The sequence below is a fragment of the Branchiostoma belcheri genome, unplaced genomic scaffold, assembly GCF_001625305.1.
Source record: "Branchiostoma belcheri isolate BF01 breed outbred unplaced genomic scaffold, Haploidv18h27 scaffold24, whole genome shotgun sequence".
Classification (NCBI taxonomy): Eukaryota; Metazoa; Chordata; class Leptocardii; order Amphioxiformes; family Branchiostomatidae; genus Branchiostoma; species Branchiostoma belcheri.
Genome location: NW_017803843.1, coordinates 1,663,074 through 1,680,643, shown reverse-complemented (window position 1 = coordinate 1,680,643; position 17,570 = coordinate 1,663,074). Strand labels below are relative to the sequence as shown.

Here is a 17,570-nt window from a genome sequence, read left to right as displayed (position 1 = left end):
TACTGAGAGCTGTGATTTTCATACAGTCAGAATATTGTTGAGCAACGAATGTCAGGAACAGAAATATCGGGCCATCCATCCATTTATCATTCAACCATCAATCTGCCAATCCATCTATGTTTTCATCCAAAGAAGATATATAAAGTAGGAGCGCTTTAGGCATACTGACTTCACTATGAAGTCAATAGGACCAGAGAGACCGATCCTCCCACACCTTAGATATGATACACGCACGCTCCCAGAAACTAGATCTGCCCTCGGGGTAGAAAGCAGAAACCGCGTCTGGAATGTAACCAGTACACCCTATTTCCTCCCCACTACTCACAAATATGCCACCAGAAAGTAATATCATTTGTCTGAAGCTTCATGAGAATGAAAAATTCGTTTCCGCCCACGGAAACACCCCAGGCTGATACTTAAATGTCTTTTGGGAAGGAATTTCTAATAGACTGAAGATACGGGAGAGGCGTTGGAAGACCTGCTGCTGTAAACACATTACAAAACATTGGGTCTCGGCACATCGCCGGAGAGGAGAAACGATATCAAAGTTCTGACATCTGAGACGTCTATTTTTGCCTCTCTCACGTTTTACATTATTCTAATGGTCAACTTAGATTTTCCTTTACATGTACCTCGCATATGTCAGTGGGGTCTGTATATTATAGTTGTAGTACGTTTGATGATTGAGGTTGCCAATGTTTCGAAAACGGAATACACTTCACGTCTGCACCCTTGTCTCAATAGCCGTGCGTCAGCTGCGGGCCTGCGCCATAAAGGGGTCGGCCTTGGAAACAAAAGTAGCTCCAGTACCAAACGCCAAACAGTACTTGTACTTGTTCCACGTGTTTCTCCGTCACGTTGGTACCTGACTTTACCACGGGTGAGCTATGAGGCAATGAAGAGCCCCTTGACGACCGCGTAAGAGCATGCCGGCACATCTCTGCAGAAAGCTGTGCAACGAGAACGATCTGACTATTCGACTGAGAGTCACATTCCTTTTGAAGATGGGACACGGAATGTCGCCGTCACATCGATACGTTTCCACCTGTTGGCTCGGATAACGATGTACGGAGACGAGAAACAGGAACGCCAGAATTAGTACCGACTAACACCCGGCCTTCTGAAGTCGCTCACTGGAGCGGACTTGTTTATGAGATATCGCTGCCTCCTGGGTATAATTTGTTACTCGCAGATTTTGTTGACTGGTACTTTTGTTTACCAGTCAAAGATGCATTGCAATGAGAAGAAGAACAAGAGAGACGAAGTGTGTACCACTTAATGGATCCAAAATGGAAACCACTGTTTCGTCAACTGTAAACGTGATCATTTAAACCAAAATTATAATCAGATGAATGGTGATGTCTTATCTACTTAAAAAGAGTGTATTGTAAAATTGTGTATTGCAATTAAAACGTGCAGTTCCCGAATGCAGAAGTAGTTAGTTGTTACACTTTGCACTTTTCGTGGTTTGCGCTCGAAGTCGATTTCTAACCGTAGCTGTAGTTTCAGCGACGGCGTTATTGTGGAGACGTGATGAGCAATGGCCAAAATGATAACGACTCAAGTGGAGAAATCAAAGTTAAACATGTCAAGCACGATTCGTGGCATACTGACGTGTTTAAATACAGAGAATGCATGGAAGGAAATCCTGCGCAATGTTTTAAGTCAACATCGTCTCTCCCGACCGGTTCGCGCTGCTGATCACGACTCGTCAGTGGCTGGGGAGGTCCCAGGTATGAAGCCACTCTTCATTGTTGTGTGGCTTATTCCCGCCATTGAAGCAACAGGCTTCTCAGTTGGGAGCCTTTGGCAATTACTAGATAACATTTGATGGAGTTAAAAGGGCAGATGCGTGCATTCCGCACCACCGGAGCCCTGATAACAGCGCGGAATATCTCACTGCACAAGCAGACAGACTGGGACTCATATCTGTATCATGTATATTCACGGCTGTTTAGATGTTATCATCACTATCATTAGTGTATACTCGCAGCGATTTGGTCCTGTAAGTTGGGTGATATCACGTTTTAATATCTAACACACAGTAGGTGTTCGAGGACGGTAGAAATCCTCTCGCCCATTCTTGTGGGAAAATTGCAGGTGTCTTCCCGGGGCTTTCTTGTGGGAACCGTCCCGGAATCTGTTGTAAACAGGACATGTGCCTGTATTGTACGCGATCCAGGCACTAATATCATAATCACCGCGCCTTTTCAGTATTGTGCACCAAGCCCCTATTGTCAGGGAATGGGTCTTCCAGTTTACTTATAAAAGACGCAATCACGATTCATCTAAGTATCTCTTTCTCCACTAATTGATCCATCGTTTCCCACTGTGAGCACGTGACGGTGCTTTGTGTCCCAGGGAAGCCTCCGAACAGGTATTGTGAGGAAACCTGAGGAAAACTTCGGTCCCACGCTAAGCTCTCATTAAAGGGTCGCTGGCAGTTTCTCACGCTGAAAGTTCACTTCCTGATGAGATGTCTGATTACCTTTCTGTGTAAATTCGGATTTCTTTACTTGATCCACATTGCGAACGCCACAAATATACTTGCTACGAGCCTTGAAAGTTTTATAATAATAATAATAATATTCATAATAATTCGCTGTGTTTCTCTGTTCAAAAACCAACATCACAAGTTCAGGATGCATCGCCAAAAAGTGGATCAGTCCATTTGTTTGATGGGGAGGATGGACAACATTTACTTTAGAATATTCAACAATGACAATTTTGTTGATATTTATCAATATATAAAAATGGTACATCATTATCTACTATGAACCGTTACATTAAGCAGAATGTAAATATACCAATCTTGAGTGTATCGGCAATTGGTTCCTTTAATGATAAATCAGTGCTCCCAACACAAGACATTGACACATGTAAGCTTTTGTACCTTTATATCCAATACTGCCAGTTTGGTGGAATGAAATGGGTAACTATAAACCTTGAACATGGTCTGTGCACAAATATCTACACTTTTAACACCAGAAAGCATGACTAGAAAATAATGCATATTTCATGACGTAATGGGTGATTTCCGTCCAACTAGGTGTATGGATAACTTGTCGTACCCTTAAGTGTAATAAAAACACCTGTAACACCTCACCAAGTTTTGTTACCTGTAGATAAACCCCGCATAGCCACATGCGCAACAACATTGTAACACTAGAAGTGAGGAGTATACGAACAGGGAAATGTATGGGCATTTTGCCGGCACGACAAGACGGTTATTTGTAATTCCAGTCACACGCCCGCTGCAGACGACCGCGGCGCTGAAAGCGGATTGGTGGCGCCCGCGGTGCCGCCGGAGAAAAGCCCCTGAACCCAACACTGCGCCGTCACGAGCCTGGCGGATCAGCGCTTTGTGCCGAGCTAGCAGGCAGCCCGCGGCCATTCTCCTCCGCAGATCTGTTGTTTGTACCCTTTGTGCAGACCTGCACCCCTGAGCGGCCCGCTAGTCGGAGAGGGACCCGACACCAGACCTGGGTCAGTCCAGACCTTCCCGTGTAGATGGAACCGATCGCCTTGTTCCGTCAACGTAGAATAAAATGCAACTTAACTCATAACGTTACTGTCCCGTGACACTCAACTTTATCTTAGCAGGTTATTCCCCCCAGATTCCAAGTACTATTGCATCTTTATTGATTCTGCTGTTGACGGCACTTTAATTCTGCTGCCAATTTTAACTGACTCCGCTGGAGAACCCAGCATGGAGACGCAATTTTTCCGTTTTCGGCAAACAAAAGCCGTTTCTATCTTTTCTCCACAGGAATTCGAATGACGCCCGCAGTTACCAAGGGAACGCACTTCATTACAGGAGGAGATTGGCACATTGAATTGGTTTGGAGACCAGAGGCAAGGTTTCTAAGCCTGATGAGAAAATGTCGGCGGGGCCGCAGCTGCCGCGCAGATTAATACTGACTTCAATTTACACTGTGTACGTACCAGGCACTCCTTCCTGCCGCCTTCCGACTTTACATTATTCTATGCTGGGTTTAAGACAATTGCACCGCAAACATCGTCGGCGTACCTCTGGTTATTTGCGGTAGTAGTATTAACGGATGTGCGTCAATGGGCGAAAGTCTTCCAGGCATCCTTATAGGTATATTGCCTGGGCTTTGATGTTAGAGAGATTCCACTCGCTACCAGGAACAAACTCGTCTAAAAGAACGTCGGAGTAAGTTTAAATTTCACAAGATTGTAGCATACAATAAATATAATCACAAACTGTCGTACATTCGTCATTTAATCAGCTCAATCACCTCAGACAGAACCTTAATTTAATGGTAGGATTGTTACTCAGTGGATTGATCTGCTTCTGCCTTACATGCTTGAAAATAAACAATAATAATTCTGAACCAATAACTTAGGCTATTAAAATCAAAACCATATTCAACGCTCATACTTAGGCATGGTAGAACCAAGAACACTGATTTTAAGAACAAACCACACATCCAAAGTTATGTAGTTGACGACGCCTTGTCGCACCTATACATATGTCATGCACCCCTCCCCATATTCTAGGCTTGTCCTGATTAACGTGTCATAACGTGACATAATGTTAAACGGCAGTTATGAGGAGCTACGCTGTACGCCGTACTTAAATACTCGGCACATATGACGGTGATGAAAACAATCAGCCCTGGAGACTAGGTTCTGTGAGTGGGAGCCATATTTGTGGAAACACGTCCGAGAACGTACACTCCGACCTTCTACCCGACTCATAAGGCATTTTAAGGTCGCCCATTTATTTATCACCATCACTTCAAGTGTTTTAAAATAATCAATGTTTTCCTTAGGCTCAGGTCAAAATAAGATCCATTCTGGTAGCTGTTGCACAAAATGCATCCGGGATCATTTAAGTTTGCCGATGGATCTGAGGAGGGAACCAACATTGTTATATTTCGCCATGTAGCCTCATTTTGCCAACTTGTATAAATAGCGCACTTTGTACAGAACAGGAAAAATCGAGCACTGTCAGCTTCCAAAATTTCTACATACCCGCAGTAGGGAAAGAAAATCCTCGAATCCCTCAGGACTCGGGTGTCAGCTTTCGTCGTCTAGCTTTGGAACTGTCAACCCGTTCGCAAGTTGAGAAATAGTTTATCAACATCACAGACTGTACCCTCTGTGGCTTACACAATGACCAATTTCTTTCCCGGACAATTGATTGATTATTTTTTTCGACATCTAACTTGGAAGTGGCCAGATGGCTAGACCAGACCGGTGGTACGGTAGGTAGCTAATCATTAAATGTGTTTTAAATGTGGTCAAAATCTTAACAACTTGCAAGACGTTCCTCTCGTGAATTAGTTGCTAATAAGAAGATGCAGCAAATGACTGTAGTTAGTGTACAACAACTAGACTTAAGGATCTAACTCCGTTCCTAAAGGCGGTTGAGCGTCGGTCTTCTCCCGACCACACTGGAACAATGGTTTCTGGGACAATGGTTTTCCATTGTTCCCTTCTGTGGCCATCCATGCTGCACGTATTCCCATATCTCACAGAAGGAATTTCTTTTGTTATTCAACGGTACGAGTTATACTAGCTTTACATATGGAAAGAAAAGTACGAACCTGTGACATATACATTACTCTGTAGTATCAACTTTTCAAAGGCAAGGAAAGCAAGGAAGCTATAGAAACGTAACGCTGTAAATGCGGTCATACCCGCCATTCCATGGATATTTTCAGTGGCTGTGGTAATGGTTAGAAAACGATGAACATCAGAAGACCACCAATGCCTTGAATTCACAATAGTTTTTTATAACCTAAAATACGGACATTTGCAGCATTTGAATTGCCTCAAATTCAATACAAAGGCAAGATATATTTTACCACAGCTGCCCGTCACCCCCGTGATATGACCACACAGAATGAACAAGCAGAAATGAATTAACAAAACTGTCGCCTGATGTCCGGGTATATTAACGAGTGGACCACAAACCAACGGAACATTTCGTTTCCGTCGCGACCATCATGATCCGCATGTTTCTGCAGAAGGAACGTCCGGCCAGCCCACGAGTCTAGATGTGGTCTGAAAACCGCACATTCCAACAGGTCGTGCGCCTTGCTTCTGGGGTATGTTTGTACATTTATCAGGACCCGCGCTTTGGTTTGTCATCATAGCCATCTCCAGTCGTATGGCCGACCTAATACCTTGACGCCGAGCAGCTGATAAAACAGTCGGACGGCCAATTGGGACGGATCGGAGGTCCCTAGTGGACCCTGATCTGTGTACAATGTGTAATGTCTGGCCAGGTGTTGAGTGGGGCACGCGCCGGCACACGCCAGGCTCCCTGTGGGAGGGAGCACGGGTCCCGGTGGGGTTCGGAACAGACAACGCGTCCGATTCATCCTGTCAGAACAGCCGGTAAGGACGGAGGAATCACTACCTTCTGTCTCGGTATTTATCGGGAAATAAAGGCTGATGAATATTGTAGATTACATCCACTTAAGACTACGCCATTTTTGCTCCAACATAAATACGATTCATCGAACAATGATTTATTTTACCAGCAGCTTTTGATCGCTCCCGCTCCGCACGGCGATTTACACCTCAAATATTTAATCTAGCGGCTGAACTTTATGGTCCACTCGCTTCCTGTGGGTCCTTCTTTTTTGACAGCTTGCAGGCGAATAGAAAAGCTTAAATATTTGCCGAAGGTCGATACACAGTCCACACTGTGGTTCAAAGAGCAATCCTACTCGGGCTCGTGACTGACGCTTGTGTTTGTCTCCACACAACGAATCACAAACCATTTTACGCCGCAGACCTGTTGATTCGCAGCCGGTCGTCTGTACTGCACGTGAAGTTTTAACTCTTGACGATTTCACCTTGCGTATTTTTCAGATATTCACTGTAAAAACTGTCGCGATTTTCGTACATGTTGGTATAAAGTGGACCACTGGCGTCGGTAAGGTATTTACACACTCTGGTGTACAGAACAAAAGATTGCACCAGCAGCTGTATGCAAATCAGATGCACGCTATCTCCGAGGACCCGCACTCCATCAACATACAGCCTTATTTCATCACAATGCGCTTCGTCATTTCATTGTTTTCTCGGCGATTACAGTTTAATCACCCGGCATCCAACCACGTCTGGCTTTGCCCGTCCGGAACAGAACATCTCGCCCATCTTTTCATGTCGGAATGTTTAAAGCAAGGTGGTTGGAGTAGAAAAATACACCTGACTTAGGTGGTACACGACTCTGAACTTTGTAGATGCTTAGAATTTCTAGCTGTGTTTGCAATCACCAGTTTGCATTAAACCATGCTGTGTTTATTCGGTGGAATTTCATTTTCCCCAACACGCGTCTATTATGCATTGGTGTGGTTTCTGCCTCGCAACACTGCGCCGTACAACGCTACGCGCTCCTAACGTTACCCTACACCAACAGGAGCGAGCGCAAAACTATACTTGAGCGCCGGTTCTTTGTGCGAAGCAAATGGAAGCCTGCCCACTACCTGTCATAAACACCCCTTATCTCCGGCGGAGATAGCGGAGTAAATCAAAGTGGCTGTGGCACGAGCCATGAGGAAGTCTGAAGTGCTGATCGCCTTCACGATGTCGCCTTTAGCCCACAGCGGGCAGATCACTCTTAAGAGGGCTGGGCATGGGTGACTGTTCCCGGGTATGGGTGACGGCGAGGTTGGTGTTTGGAAGCGGTGCGTATCGACATTGTTGTGCTATCAGCCATTCGCGTGCCATTCGCGTGTTGTTTCTGGTATGCCACCTTGGGTAATTATTCCCCCGTGCTCCGTTCTTGATCGGCGGCGAGGCAACCATAGAAACCGTCGGGGTGGTGAGGGCGACCAATCGCGCGCAGGGGTAAACATTATCACACAATATCAATCATTGGTACGCAGCGCTCGTTAAGGCGTAATTGGGTGTCATATTTCTACCCAAGCACCACAGTTTGAAAGGTAAATCCAGGCCCACAATGCAACGGTACCTCAACAGGTAACGGGCGAAAAGGACAAAGAAAGCGGCAAGTGAAACAGTAAAACGCAGTCTTTGCGTGGCGACGCTTTTGCGTTTTGGGGACGAGCCTGCTGGAGAACGAGTCCTGATTGGTCGAGGGCTCTAGGGACCGGGAATCTCGGCGACGTCATTACCACTCGCGCCAGCAACAGCAGGAGAACAAAGAACGGGCACGTGGGCAGATTTCAATACACAAAACAACTTTCAACAAAGGAGGAGCCAGGCGTGTGGCATACATATCAATAAGGCACGGTTTGCATAAATCTGTAAAAGGCCGTGTACACAGGTCCATCTGCTCAGATCAGGCGGTGACGATTGGACTAGCGACTACAGGAAGTCTCTTCCACCATACGCAGCGCTGACGCTCATAGCTACGCAGCATTCTCTCACACAGGCTCATTCCTTAGAAGAGCTTCCTCCACATCGCTGCTGCAAACGTCCCAGCTTTCTCTGCACGTTCACCGCCGTCCAGTCCGCTACATCGAACGTCCACCGAGAAGAACCAGCCATGCCAAGGGGATTTCTCGTCAAGAGAGGGAAAAAGTTCGTTCCCGTGTCGTACCGGCAGCGGGACGAGGATGGCGTGGCGACGCAGAAGATGGAGCCGCCGGTCTCCCCGCCACTGGCCCTGCCGCAGCACTCCCCAGCACGCGCCGAAGTCTCTCCGTTCATCGCCATCACCAGTATCCCGAGCGTGAGCGTCGGCGCACAGGCCAGCCCCGTGCAGCGGCATCCCTGCCAGCCGGCGTACCCTGACTCACCACAGTTCACCTACAGTCCCATCCGGCCCGTCACACGTGAGACAGACTCGGCGCTGAGGGAGAGTTTCGGGTACAAGTCCAGCTCTCCTCTGTCCGCTCACGCCTTCCCATCCCCGCTGATGTTTGATCAGTTCAGCTTCAGCCCAGCTTCAGGCGGACCCAGAGAGAAGTATTCGGACACTCCATCACCAAACTCTGGGTCTGCAAAACGGCCGCATCCTGACGGCGAGCGCAAGCCAAAGTCTCCCATTAAGAAGTCCAAAGCCGTCAGAAAAATCAATTTCGACGAAGACACCACCTCTCCAGTCCTTGGGCTGAGGATCACACAGGCGCCAGTTGAGACAGAGAAGCAGAAGGACAAGGGAGACAGCAACAACAACTCTTCCAAAACAACAAACTCCACCAACAAGAAACCAGGAGGAGGTGCGTTTGTCTGTCAACTCTGCAAGGAAGAGTACACCGATCCCTTCACCTTGGCGCAGCACAAATGTTCGCGCATTGTCAGGGTAGAGTACCGGTGTCCGGAGTGTGACAAGGTGTTCAACTGCCCCGCTAACCTGGCCTCCCACCGTCGCTGGCACAAACCCCGACCCACCGAATCACCCAACAGCCGCTACAGTGCAGCCTCCTCACCCTCCCGGGTGATGCCTCTGTCGCCCATCGGAGACAAGCATCCCGAGGCCGCCTACCACCGAGACCCGCATCCCGAGAGTGCCAGCGAGACCCACAGCGACGCGGGCAGCCACCGCAGCACCCCCAGCCCTCATACGGACGTCCCGCACCACCGCGACTCTGTCCATACCGACACGCCGTGGTTCGAGTGCGAACGGTGCGGGAAGAAATTCCGACGCCAGGCCTACCTGAGAAAACACATCCTACAGCACGAAGAGGGGAAAGAAGAGCCCAGCTACCCCTGTCACCTATGCGGCAAAGTCTTCCGCACGCTCGCCAACAGGGCCAAACACATCATCGGACACTCCATGGGTCCCAAGGACCACTGCTGCCCCGAATGCGGAGCAGGCTTCCCCAACAAGGCCGCCCTGGACCGGCACGTCAGAATGCACTCCTCCGACATCTTCTCGTGTAAGTACTGCGACGCCACCTTCTACAGCTCGCCTGGACTCACGCGCCATATCAACAAGTGCCACCCGTCCGAGAACCGACAAGTCATCCTCCTGCAGCCAGTGCCAGCTCGCCACGCGCCCACCGCCGTCTGCTGAACACTCGTGTAAATATACTGACTGGAACTTATAGAAACGCAGAGAACAACCCGCCTAAAACAGCAGACTGAAAACTCACGTACGTACCTACACACAACCCACCGGTAATGAAACAACGAACTCTTGAACTGTTAGTAACTTCTACCACATATGGGATGTTTTTGAGTAAGTCTGTGAGTGAACTTGTGTTATATGATTGTTTTAAAATTCCGAGAATTCTATGTTGATAAATTATATCGTTGTTGTGTTTGTGAGAGACAATTCTAATATATTGACAGCTTATAACGGTTGCTAGCAGCCTTGTCTTCGTTATTGTTTTGTATGAACAAAGAGAGAACTGTCCGTGACCAAATCTCATACCACATGCCAAATATCAGATCTCATTTAGAAAATGGTGTTTTAATTGTACAGATTATACATTTATGATGTATTTCGTCGCCTTTAGAAGTTGTACAAACAATTTAGTGTCAGTGTGACCGTGGATATGTGTAGTTTATAGCTATCAGAAAGCTTTAAGGTCGGGCAAGGCAATAGCTAATCGATATGTTTCGTTGCGTAGAAGCGAGCTCTGCCGTGACCGGTGGCAGTGGTAAATTGTAACGGTGTACATGACCCGTGCCATTCCGCGCAAACTGTGCCCTCTCCGTGTGCCCTTATCAAGTGCTTTTAGAGAAGAATGGACAGGCTACTTTTGCAGCCTATTTTAGTAAAAGACGTAATAGTCTGGTCTATTTTCACAGTGAAACGCAGTGACAATAGTTTTAAGAATGTATAAGGGCGCGGGTGCGTCATAGAATTGGACCCACACCATTCACTGTCCTTTGTGTATACTGCCGTGTGTAGCGCTATAGTAGACAAAGCTAGTATAGTGTATTTTGCTCAAGTAACAATCATTTCTTGTACAAAACAAACATTTTGTAAACAGTGGAGCTATTTTGTCCCAGGCGTTTTGTATTTGTGCGAGAATTTTCCAAACCGTAATTGCCGGAGGCCTTCATTACCGAGAATATATTTGTGTACGAGCCGACATATTCTATCTTGTGAGTTTTGATGAAACGCGTTTATATATATCAAGCGAAACCGATATTTAATAAAATGTGAATTTTCAGATCTTGTCTTGAGTGATACGGTTTGTGCATGTTGATATGTATGTGTGTGTGTGTGTGTGTGTGTGTGTGTGTGAATAGTACAACAGTTAATCGATGGGGGAACAAAACAAAAACGCAGTCTGTAGGACACAGGCGCGGTAATTAATCCCCCTTTCGGTGCCGTACGGGCTGTATTGTTGCGTGAAACAGGTGGTCAGGAGATGCTACCGTCCGATTAATACATCCATAACGTGTGCAGCTGCCCGTATTGTATGCAAGAAGTACAAGCAGTAAAGGTTTACGGGCGTTTGGTAAAAACATCTACCGACCTTGTGAAATTGTGTGTGCCACGCACAAGGTAAAGTAGGGTAACATTTATTGTCATGGGCGATGGTCGTGCTTATTTCTACTAAGAATTTACGGCTTCAACACAGGAAAAAGTTACCTATATGAAAGCTGCAGGCCATTTATGGTACTATGTGGTAGCCCACAAACTTAGAAAAGGAAGATAATACAAAATTACATGATTACACACGGACGGGACACGTGTGTATCTTCAGATACAAGCCCTTACTCGGACAGTAATCAGGCAACCAAGCCTAAAACTGCGAATAAAAGTAGACTGTTGAATCACGGTCCGCTATGTTTGAAAGATAACGGCAGTCAACATCAATCAAACCTGGCCAAATTACAGCCTGACAAATTCCGTCCCCCCCAGGTGACGTGTCTGATGGAGGGGCCTTTGTGTGTCACCGCTAAGGCAGGCGGTTCAGGACGCTTCGGCGTTCTACCATTTACTACGTCGCTAGCAACGTTCCAAAAATAAAGGAAGGAACAAGAAAGAAGTGTAGACTTGTACGTCAGATGTATTAGGAAGCTACCCCTGGGACAAAGGTTTGCCTGCGTTCAGCGGGCAAGATTATGGAGGCCATTTTCGGCGCCCTGCCGTTGATTGAAATGTGTTTCATTGGCTAAACATGAAATCCGTGCACTCAGGTTGCGCGGATTCAATTTCAAAGCAAGATCCATTGAAATAAATATGCGCAGGTTTCTCTGGGAGCTCCACACAGCGACTATTTTGGCCATATGTAACCTTGACGTAAATCTGGTATGTCCGTTGTGACAGGGTAGGACTACACACAGCGCACAATGCACGGTAATTATCGGCTGATACCGTGGTGTAGAAATAGCCCTTTTTAAAGCGGGTTACTATGGTTACGTCTGATTTTGAAACAGACGTGTGCAAAGCTTCTACCTGCTCACAAATCCAACCAAAAGAAAGCACAAACCCGCCCCGAGAACTTCCGGCTTTAGGGGAGTTTGTAAAGCCGTGCTTAGCCGTATGTAGAGCTTACGTTGTATGAAAAAAAAGACAATATGCTTAGCACTGTTAAAGTGCATTAGTAATGATAAACTTTGGACGAGATGATTGTCTCTGTATGGAGAGGCGCCACCCGAAGTGAGAAAGCTGCCACCGGAGTGTCTCTCAAATTGTGTATTTTGGGAGTTTAATGGGGCGAACTGTGATTTCTCTTCTCCAAACACGTTATTATCCATTGTTCCATATGGCGCACCAAGGTGCGAGACAAAGCCGCACCTCCCGCTCAAAGGGTTCTGAACCGGTCCGAAGGATCTCACGCCAAAGTCTATAAAGCGCCAACATAGTACACTCGCCTAGCCGTCATTGTGAAACAGACAAAACTGTCTAAGTTCGGCTACCAAACATGTGCAGAACTTGTTGAATAATAAATGTCATAAACACGATGATGTCGATCATAAATTGTTAATGAGCGTCGTCTGCTCCTGACTCGGTTGGGGGAAGGCCGTGAGGAGAGGGCCCGGCTAGCTCTGGCCACGTGACCGACACGCGACAGACACAGGGCACGGGCCGGGCTTTGTGCCGGGGCGCTCAGGCGTGAGCAGCGCGCTGGTGGGGTGCATCGACCCCCAGTTTTGGGTCCAAGAGCTCGCATGGCTCCGCGGCCTTCTGCCTGAGGCGACTAGATTCTTCGATAAAGGACTACCTGGTACGACGAGATTGAAATATCAGATTTCCATCTGATGAACAAAGCATAACCAACGTTGTTTAAAATGAGTAAAAATGAATAAAACTTTTCAGACGAGCGCTTCAGGAACCGGCATATCAAATAGTTTTGGGTCAGCAATTTATCATGTTTCTGCCATTTGCATATGTCTCCCGTACGCAGTATTTCTGCAACGAGTTCTTGCGTTTCCTTTACTTCTTAAGTCATTATCAATCTATGGAGTAGATTGCAGGAAATTTTCTTGAATGAAACGTACGTAAACCGATTGCAAGTTGATAGAACAACGAATTCGAATATAAATGTAGTGCGATGTGTCATTGTGTGCGATGCTGAATGTACAATAATTTAAACTCCAAGCAGATCCTACGGTGGCAAGGCAGTATCCAATCGGCCAACCGGCGTCCATTACTAGCCTCTACCAGGCTTCGGGAGGCGGTTGGAAAGAGTAGAAATCGGCCAAATAGAGAGATAGCATGCCAAGGGAGTTTGATCTGCTGGAGAGGACAGTTTGCCGCTCCCTTGGCATGGTATCTCTCTATTTCACTCTTTCCAGCCACCTCCCGAAGCCTGGTAGAGGCTAGTCCATTACTGTGAAGGGCTCCGCTTGGCCGATTGGATAGTGCCTTTCCGCCGTATTATCTGCTTGGAGATTACAATAACCAGTCACGCTTTATTGTCCAGCATAGGACGACTCAGAAGTAAAAGGTCCGATTAGTTCAATAAAACGTTAGAAGGCCCCCTTTCTAACTGGCACGAAATTCTGTAATGAAACTACGGAAATGGTAAACGGGGCCCTCATATGTCCTGCTGTTACATGACCTGCTGCTGCACCAATAGCGTTTGAAGTATCCACGTCACTGCAGCAGCATTTATGTGCAGCGAGAAGCTAGCTCTAAATTAAATTCCCGCATCGTCAGCCGACTGGAAGTGGGGCCGATCTGCCTGACCTTTCGTCAGACAGCTTTTAAAGGTCCTCGTGATTGTTGTTGCCCCTGTTTTGCCCTGACATGTTTTGAAACGAACGAAAATAGAACAAAAATCTGCAATTCTGTGCCACTGCGGTTTAAATGGTACTAATGACACGGAGAACAATGCCGGGGATGTTTCCTGTTTGCTCGGTCAGGATTTGCCACCTGATGACTCCATATTACAGGATGGGAAATTAAAGCGCCCAGGAAGCACAGCTGTGCCTGGCCTCGTTTCCACCCAACGTCAACGCTCTAGTTTATGCATTATGGTGAGCGAACGAGTAGCGTCAGTTGAACTAAAGTTACGTCGGGGCTTAGACGAGTTCCAGCAACCACCTGTTAATTTCGCCGAAAAATATAAAATGTACCCTAAAGCTGTCGTGGCGTCTTTTATTCGGTGTTTATTGGCTGCGGCAGAAATATCTGTATCGTAGGCTTCGGAAGGGAGATGATTGTGGAAATGTAAAATAATTTTGATTTGATATAATTTTGATAATTTTGAACGGAAACAACTCTGGGGAATTGAAAAATCTTTATTCTGAAAATTGCATATGGACACGATTTATGCCCTACAGACTGTTTGCTGAGAAGGAATCCTTACGTACAACTGCGAAACTGTTGGTAGATACACTGTCAGAGACAAAAGATAGAAATTCACGTTACATGTCCATTATTCACAATGATGTTCTTTGTAGTGTCGGGAAGGGACGCTACCACCTAACGGTTCGACAGCTTAACAATCCGTTGTGAAGTAAAGACACGTCTGTCACTGTTGACAGCACCGCCTATTGTCCTGATGTGTACTGTAAATAAGGGAATCGTCATCGTAACCCTCCACAGAACACGCGCAGAAACCGTTACCAGACTTCTTTTGTGTGGCGTGATTATAGGGGAGGGGACGCCATCACCTAACGGTCAACTCACCTGACTGGCACCTCATAAAGGAATCTAATTGGGCCTATTGTCAGTTCCATTTTAACAGGAATAAACTACCAACAATTACGGCTATCTGCAGAAAATAATAATGCGTCAGATTTGGACACGCATGATAAAAAAACTTGAGAAACGCATGAGAAAAATGAAGTAAAATGAAGTTTATTGTCTGCTATTGAACACTGGCTTTCTCGATGTTTTGAAATCGGCTGTGTGATTTACGCTTTCAGTGTAGCTTTTTTATATAAATAACTATGTGATGACGGCAGAGAAAGGACGGCTGAGTCTTTTGGGTATTCTCGTCAGAATAAGCGATTCGCGTGTTGTTATGCTGGAGACAGTGGTGACGGGCTACAGACAAGATAGCATCCGACCCGCGCCAGTGTATTCCCCACGGTAAGGTGCGCTCCTGACTGGCGCTATCACCTGTCGGCAAGCCGCGATCCTTTCTGACGCCCAGAGCCGGGCAGGCAGCGGCGACACGACCGCATCCATCACTGCTGTGTGTCAGTGTAAGACGGCGGTATGTTGCTCCTGGCCGGGTCTAACCCTGATTGATCCCCCCGGTGCGCCATGACTCACTCACGGAGGAGTCAGTCGCCACCACCGCGGCCAGGTGACCCCTGGGAACGGGCTGTCATGTAACGGTTACCTGCTCCACCTGCCCGACAAATTAACCCACTTCGCAGCAATGTTTCCCAGGAAATAGTTACGGAGAAATTCTTAGATTGCCCCAGGTACGGTATACGCACCGTCGGTGTATTTTCGTGTGTGCACAAAGGTGAAGAATTGACATGGCCCGTGTACAGAGTGGAGTCCCTCTGGTGTCGGATAACCGCCCCACTGATGAAGCATTACGTGATAGTGTTTGTCATCATAATGTAATACATCAAAATGATAGAGCGCGGCAAAGCCGGCCATTAATTCAAGAACCATACATGGCTATATACGCGCTAGTCTTTGTGTTAAGCCCTGATTGCATGGTGCCTAGGTTTTACAGCCCCAAAACGGCCAATTTCCAACAAAACCGCGTATACAAGATGATCACAAATTTCAGAATGCCGTTCCTTTGATATTGTGATCGACAGTTCACACACGGTTGGGAAAATTACGGGTTAAGCCGACTCCAAATCACCGCCAATTTATCTTATATCGCGCATTTAACGACTCTATTCTCCCGAGCGCACGCTTCATAACACTTGATGCTCAGGCGAGTTTTGCTGCAGATGGACTACTGGCGACGAAATCACTTCTACTTAGAGAACATAGCCATCTTTTCTCTGCCAATCATGGGTTAGGATTTACCTTCCACTAATCCATATAGCCGGGCAAAATAAAACAACAAGGAACGGTCGAACGTGCCCTCCGGCGGTGATATGATAATAAGCTGGAGACACGCATGTGTGCAAGAACAAAAGCTCCAAACGAGAGGGGACGCGAAAGTGTGGTTAAATCCCAGGCTAGCCACGCCTCCACTTTCACTTGTGCTTTGGAGTCGGTGAATTTCCCACGAGTTCGCCCGACAGGTGGATTGTAAGGTAGACTGCCGGGAACAAAGGCACGGCCAGGAAGGGACGCGGAGAGTACCGTAATCCCACCCGAATCCATCCCTCTTATCAATGATACACACACTACAGTTAACGTAACGGTGGGAAAGTTTCGCCATTAGCGACACATCGAAGAAACATATATTTTATACATCTAACTCACACTCCCATTGGTTTGCAAGTTTTACGTTTTAGCGCTGGGTTAATTTAGCGGTTTATTCACTGTTAGGGCAGTACAGTTTCACCAGTTGACAGGTGCATGAGGCGCCACCCTCACAATAGCCCAGAGGGGCAAAGTTTGGGACGCACGACTTAACACTGACAAATTAGGGTCGACAGAAATCATCTTCGGCGGTTTGCATGTCTAACATTTCGACTACGACTATCATTTGCTTTGTTCTTGCTATATCTGCACCTTTTCGAAGACACCTGTCCAGCGTGCTGAATTTGCATCCGATGCTAGGTGTTTCCCACGCCTGGCGCAGGTGCACAGAAGGCGCAGTCCTACCTGGCACGTGCCGCCCCTGTGCCTGTCCCAGGCCGCCGACACGGAAAGGCCGGGCGTAATGGTCCCAACAACAGGCCTCATTAGCAGCGCCCGGGGTCGGACAATGACAGGGCGGCGGAGAACGCGGCTCCAACCGCAGCGTAACCTTGGTTCTCGTGGGAACGCCGCCTCGCACAACCTGTAAAACTTGGCAAAGTCGGCTTAGCCAATGACGTGTACTGTTGGAAATAGCAGCAACCCACATAGATCCAACAACAGGTTACTTCACTCAGTACCACTCCATCTCCTGGGTCGAAAAAAATAAATGCTACCTCACGATCACGTCGAAAACGCAAAGCCCGCTCTGTTTATCATATGCTAACTTTTCCGTCACTGCCGTTAAGACTCGATATGTCCAACATTGTCAATTCAATACTGAGGTAATTACAGGGCAATTTCACCCGGACATTGTCAGGCTGGAGGGATATTCAATCAAAGGGAGACAATCAGAATCAATTAATACACACATATACAT

At 47.0% G+C, this 17,570-nt stretch overlaps 1 protein-coding gene and 1 pseudogene across 1 annotated transcript; both read left to right on the top strand.

Annotated features, from left to right (window-relative positions):
- The first annotated feature begins 6,029 nt into the window (after positions 1-6,029).
- LOC109470932 lies at positions 6,030-6,575 on the top strand (annotated as a pseudogene).
- A 1,116-nt stretch (positions 6,576-7,691) lies between these two features.
- Positions 7,692-11,068, top strand: LOC109471191 (insulinoma-associated protein 1b-like). Its single transcript, XM_019770477.1, has one exon. It carries the CDS (start codon positions 8,495-8,497, stop codon positions 9,965-9,967), a length of 1,473 nt encoding a protein of 490 aa, XP_019626036.1. The 5' UTR covers positions 7,692-8,494; the 3' UTR covers positions 9,968-11,068.
- The last annotated feature ends 6,502 nt before the right edge of the window (positions 11,069-17,570 follow it).

Excerpts from the sequence above, each read along its gene's own strand:
- LOC109471191 (XM_019770477.1), top strand. The coding sequence starts at position 8,495 with ATGCCAAGGGGATTTCTCGTCAAGAGAGGGAAAAAGTTCGTTCCCGTG.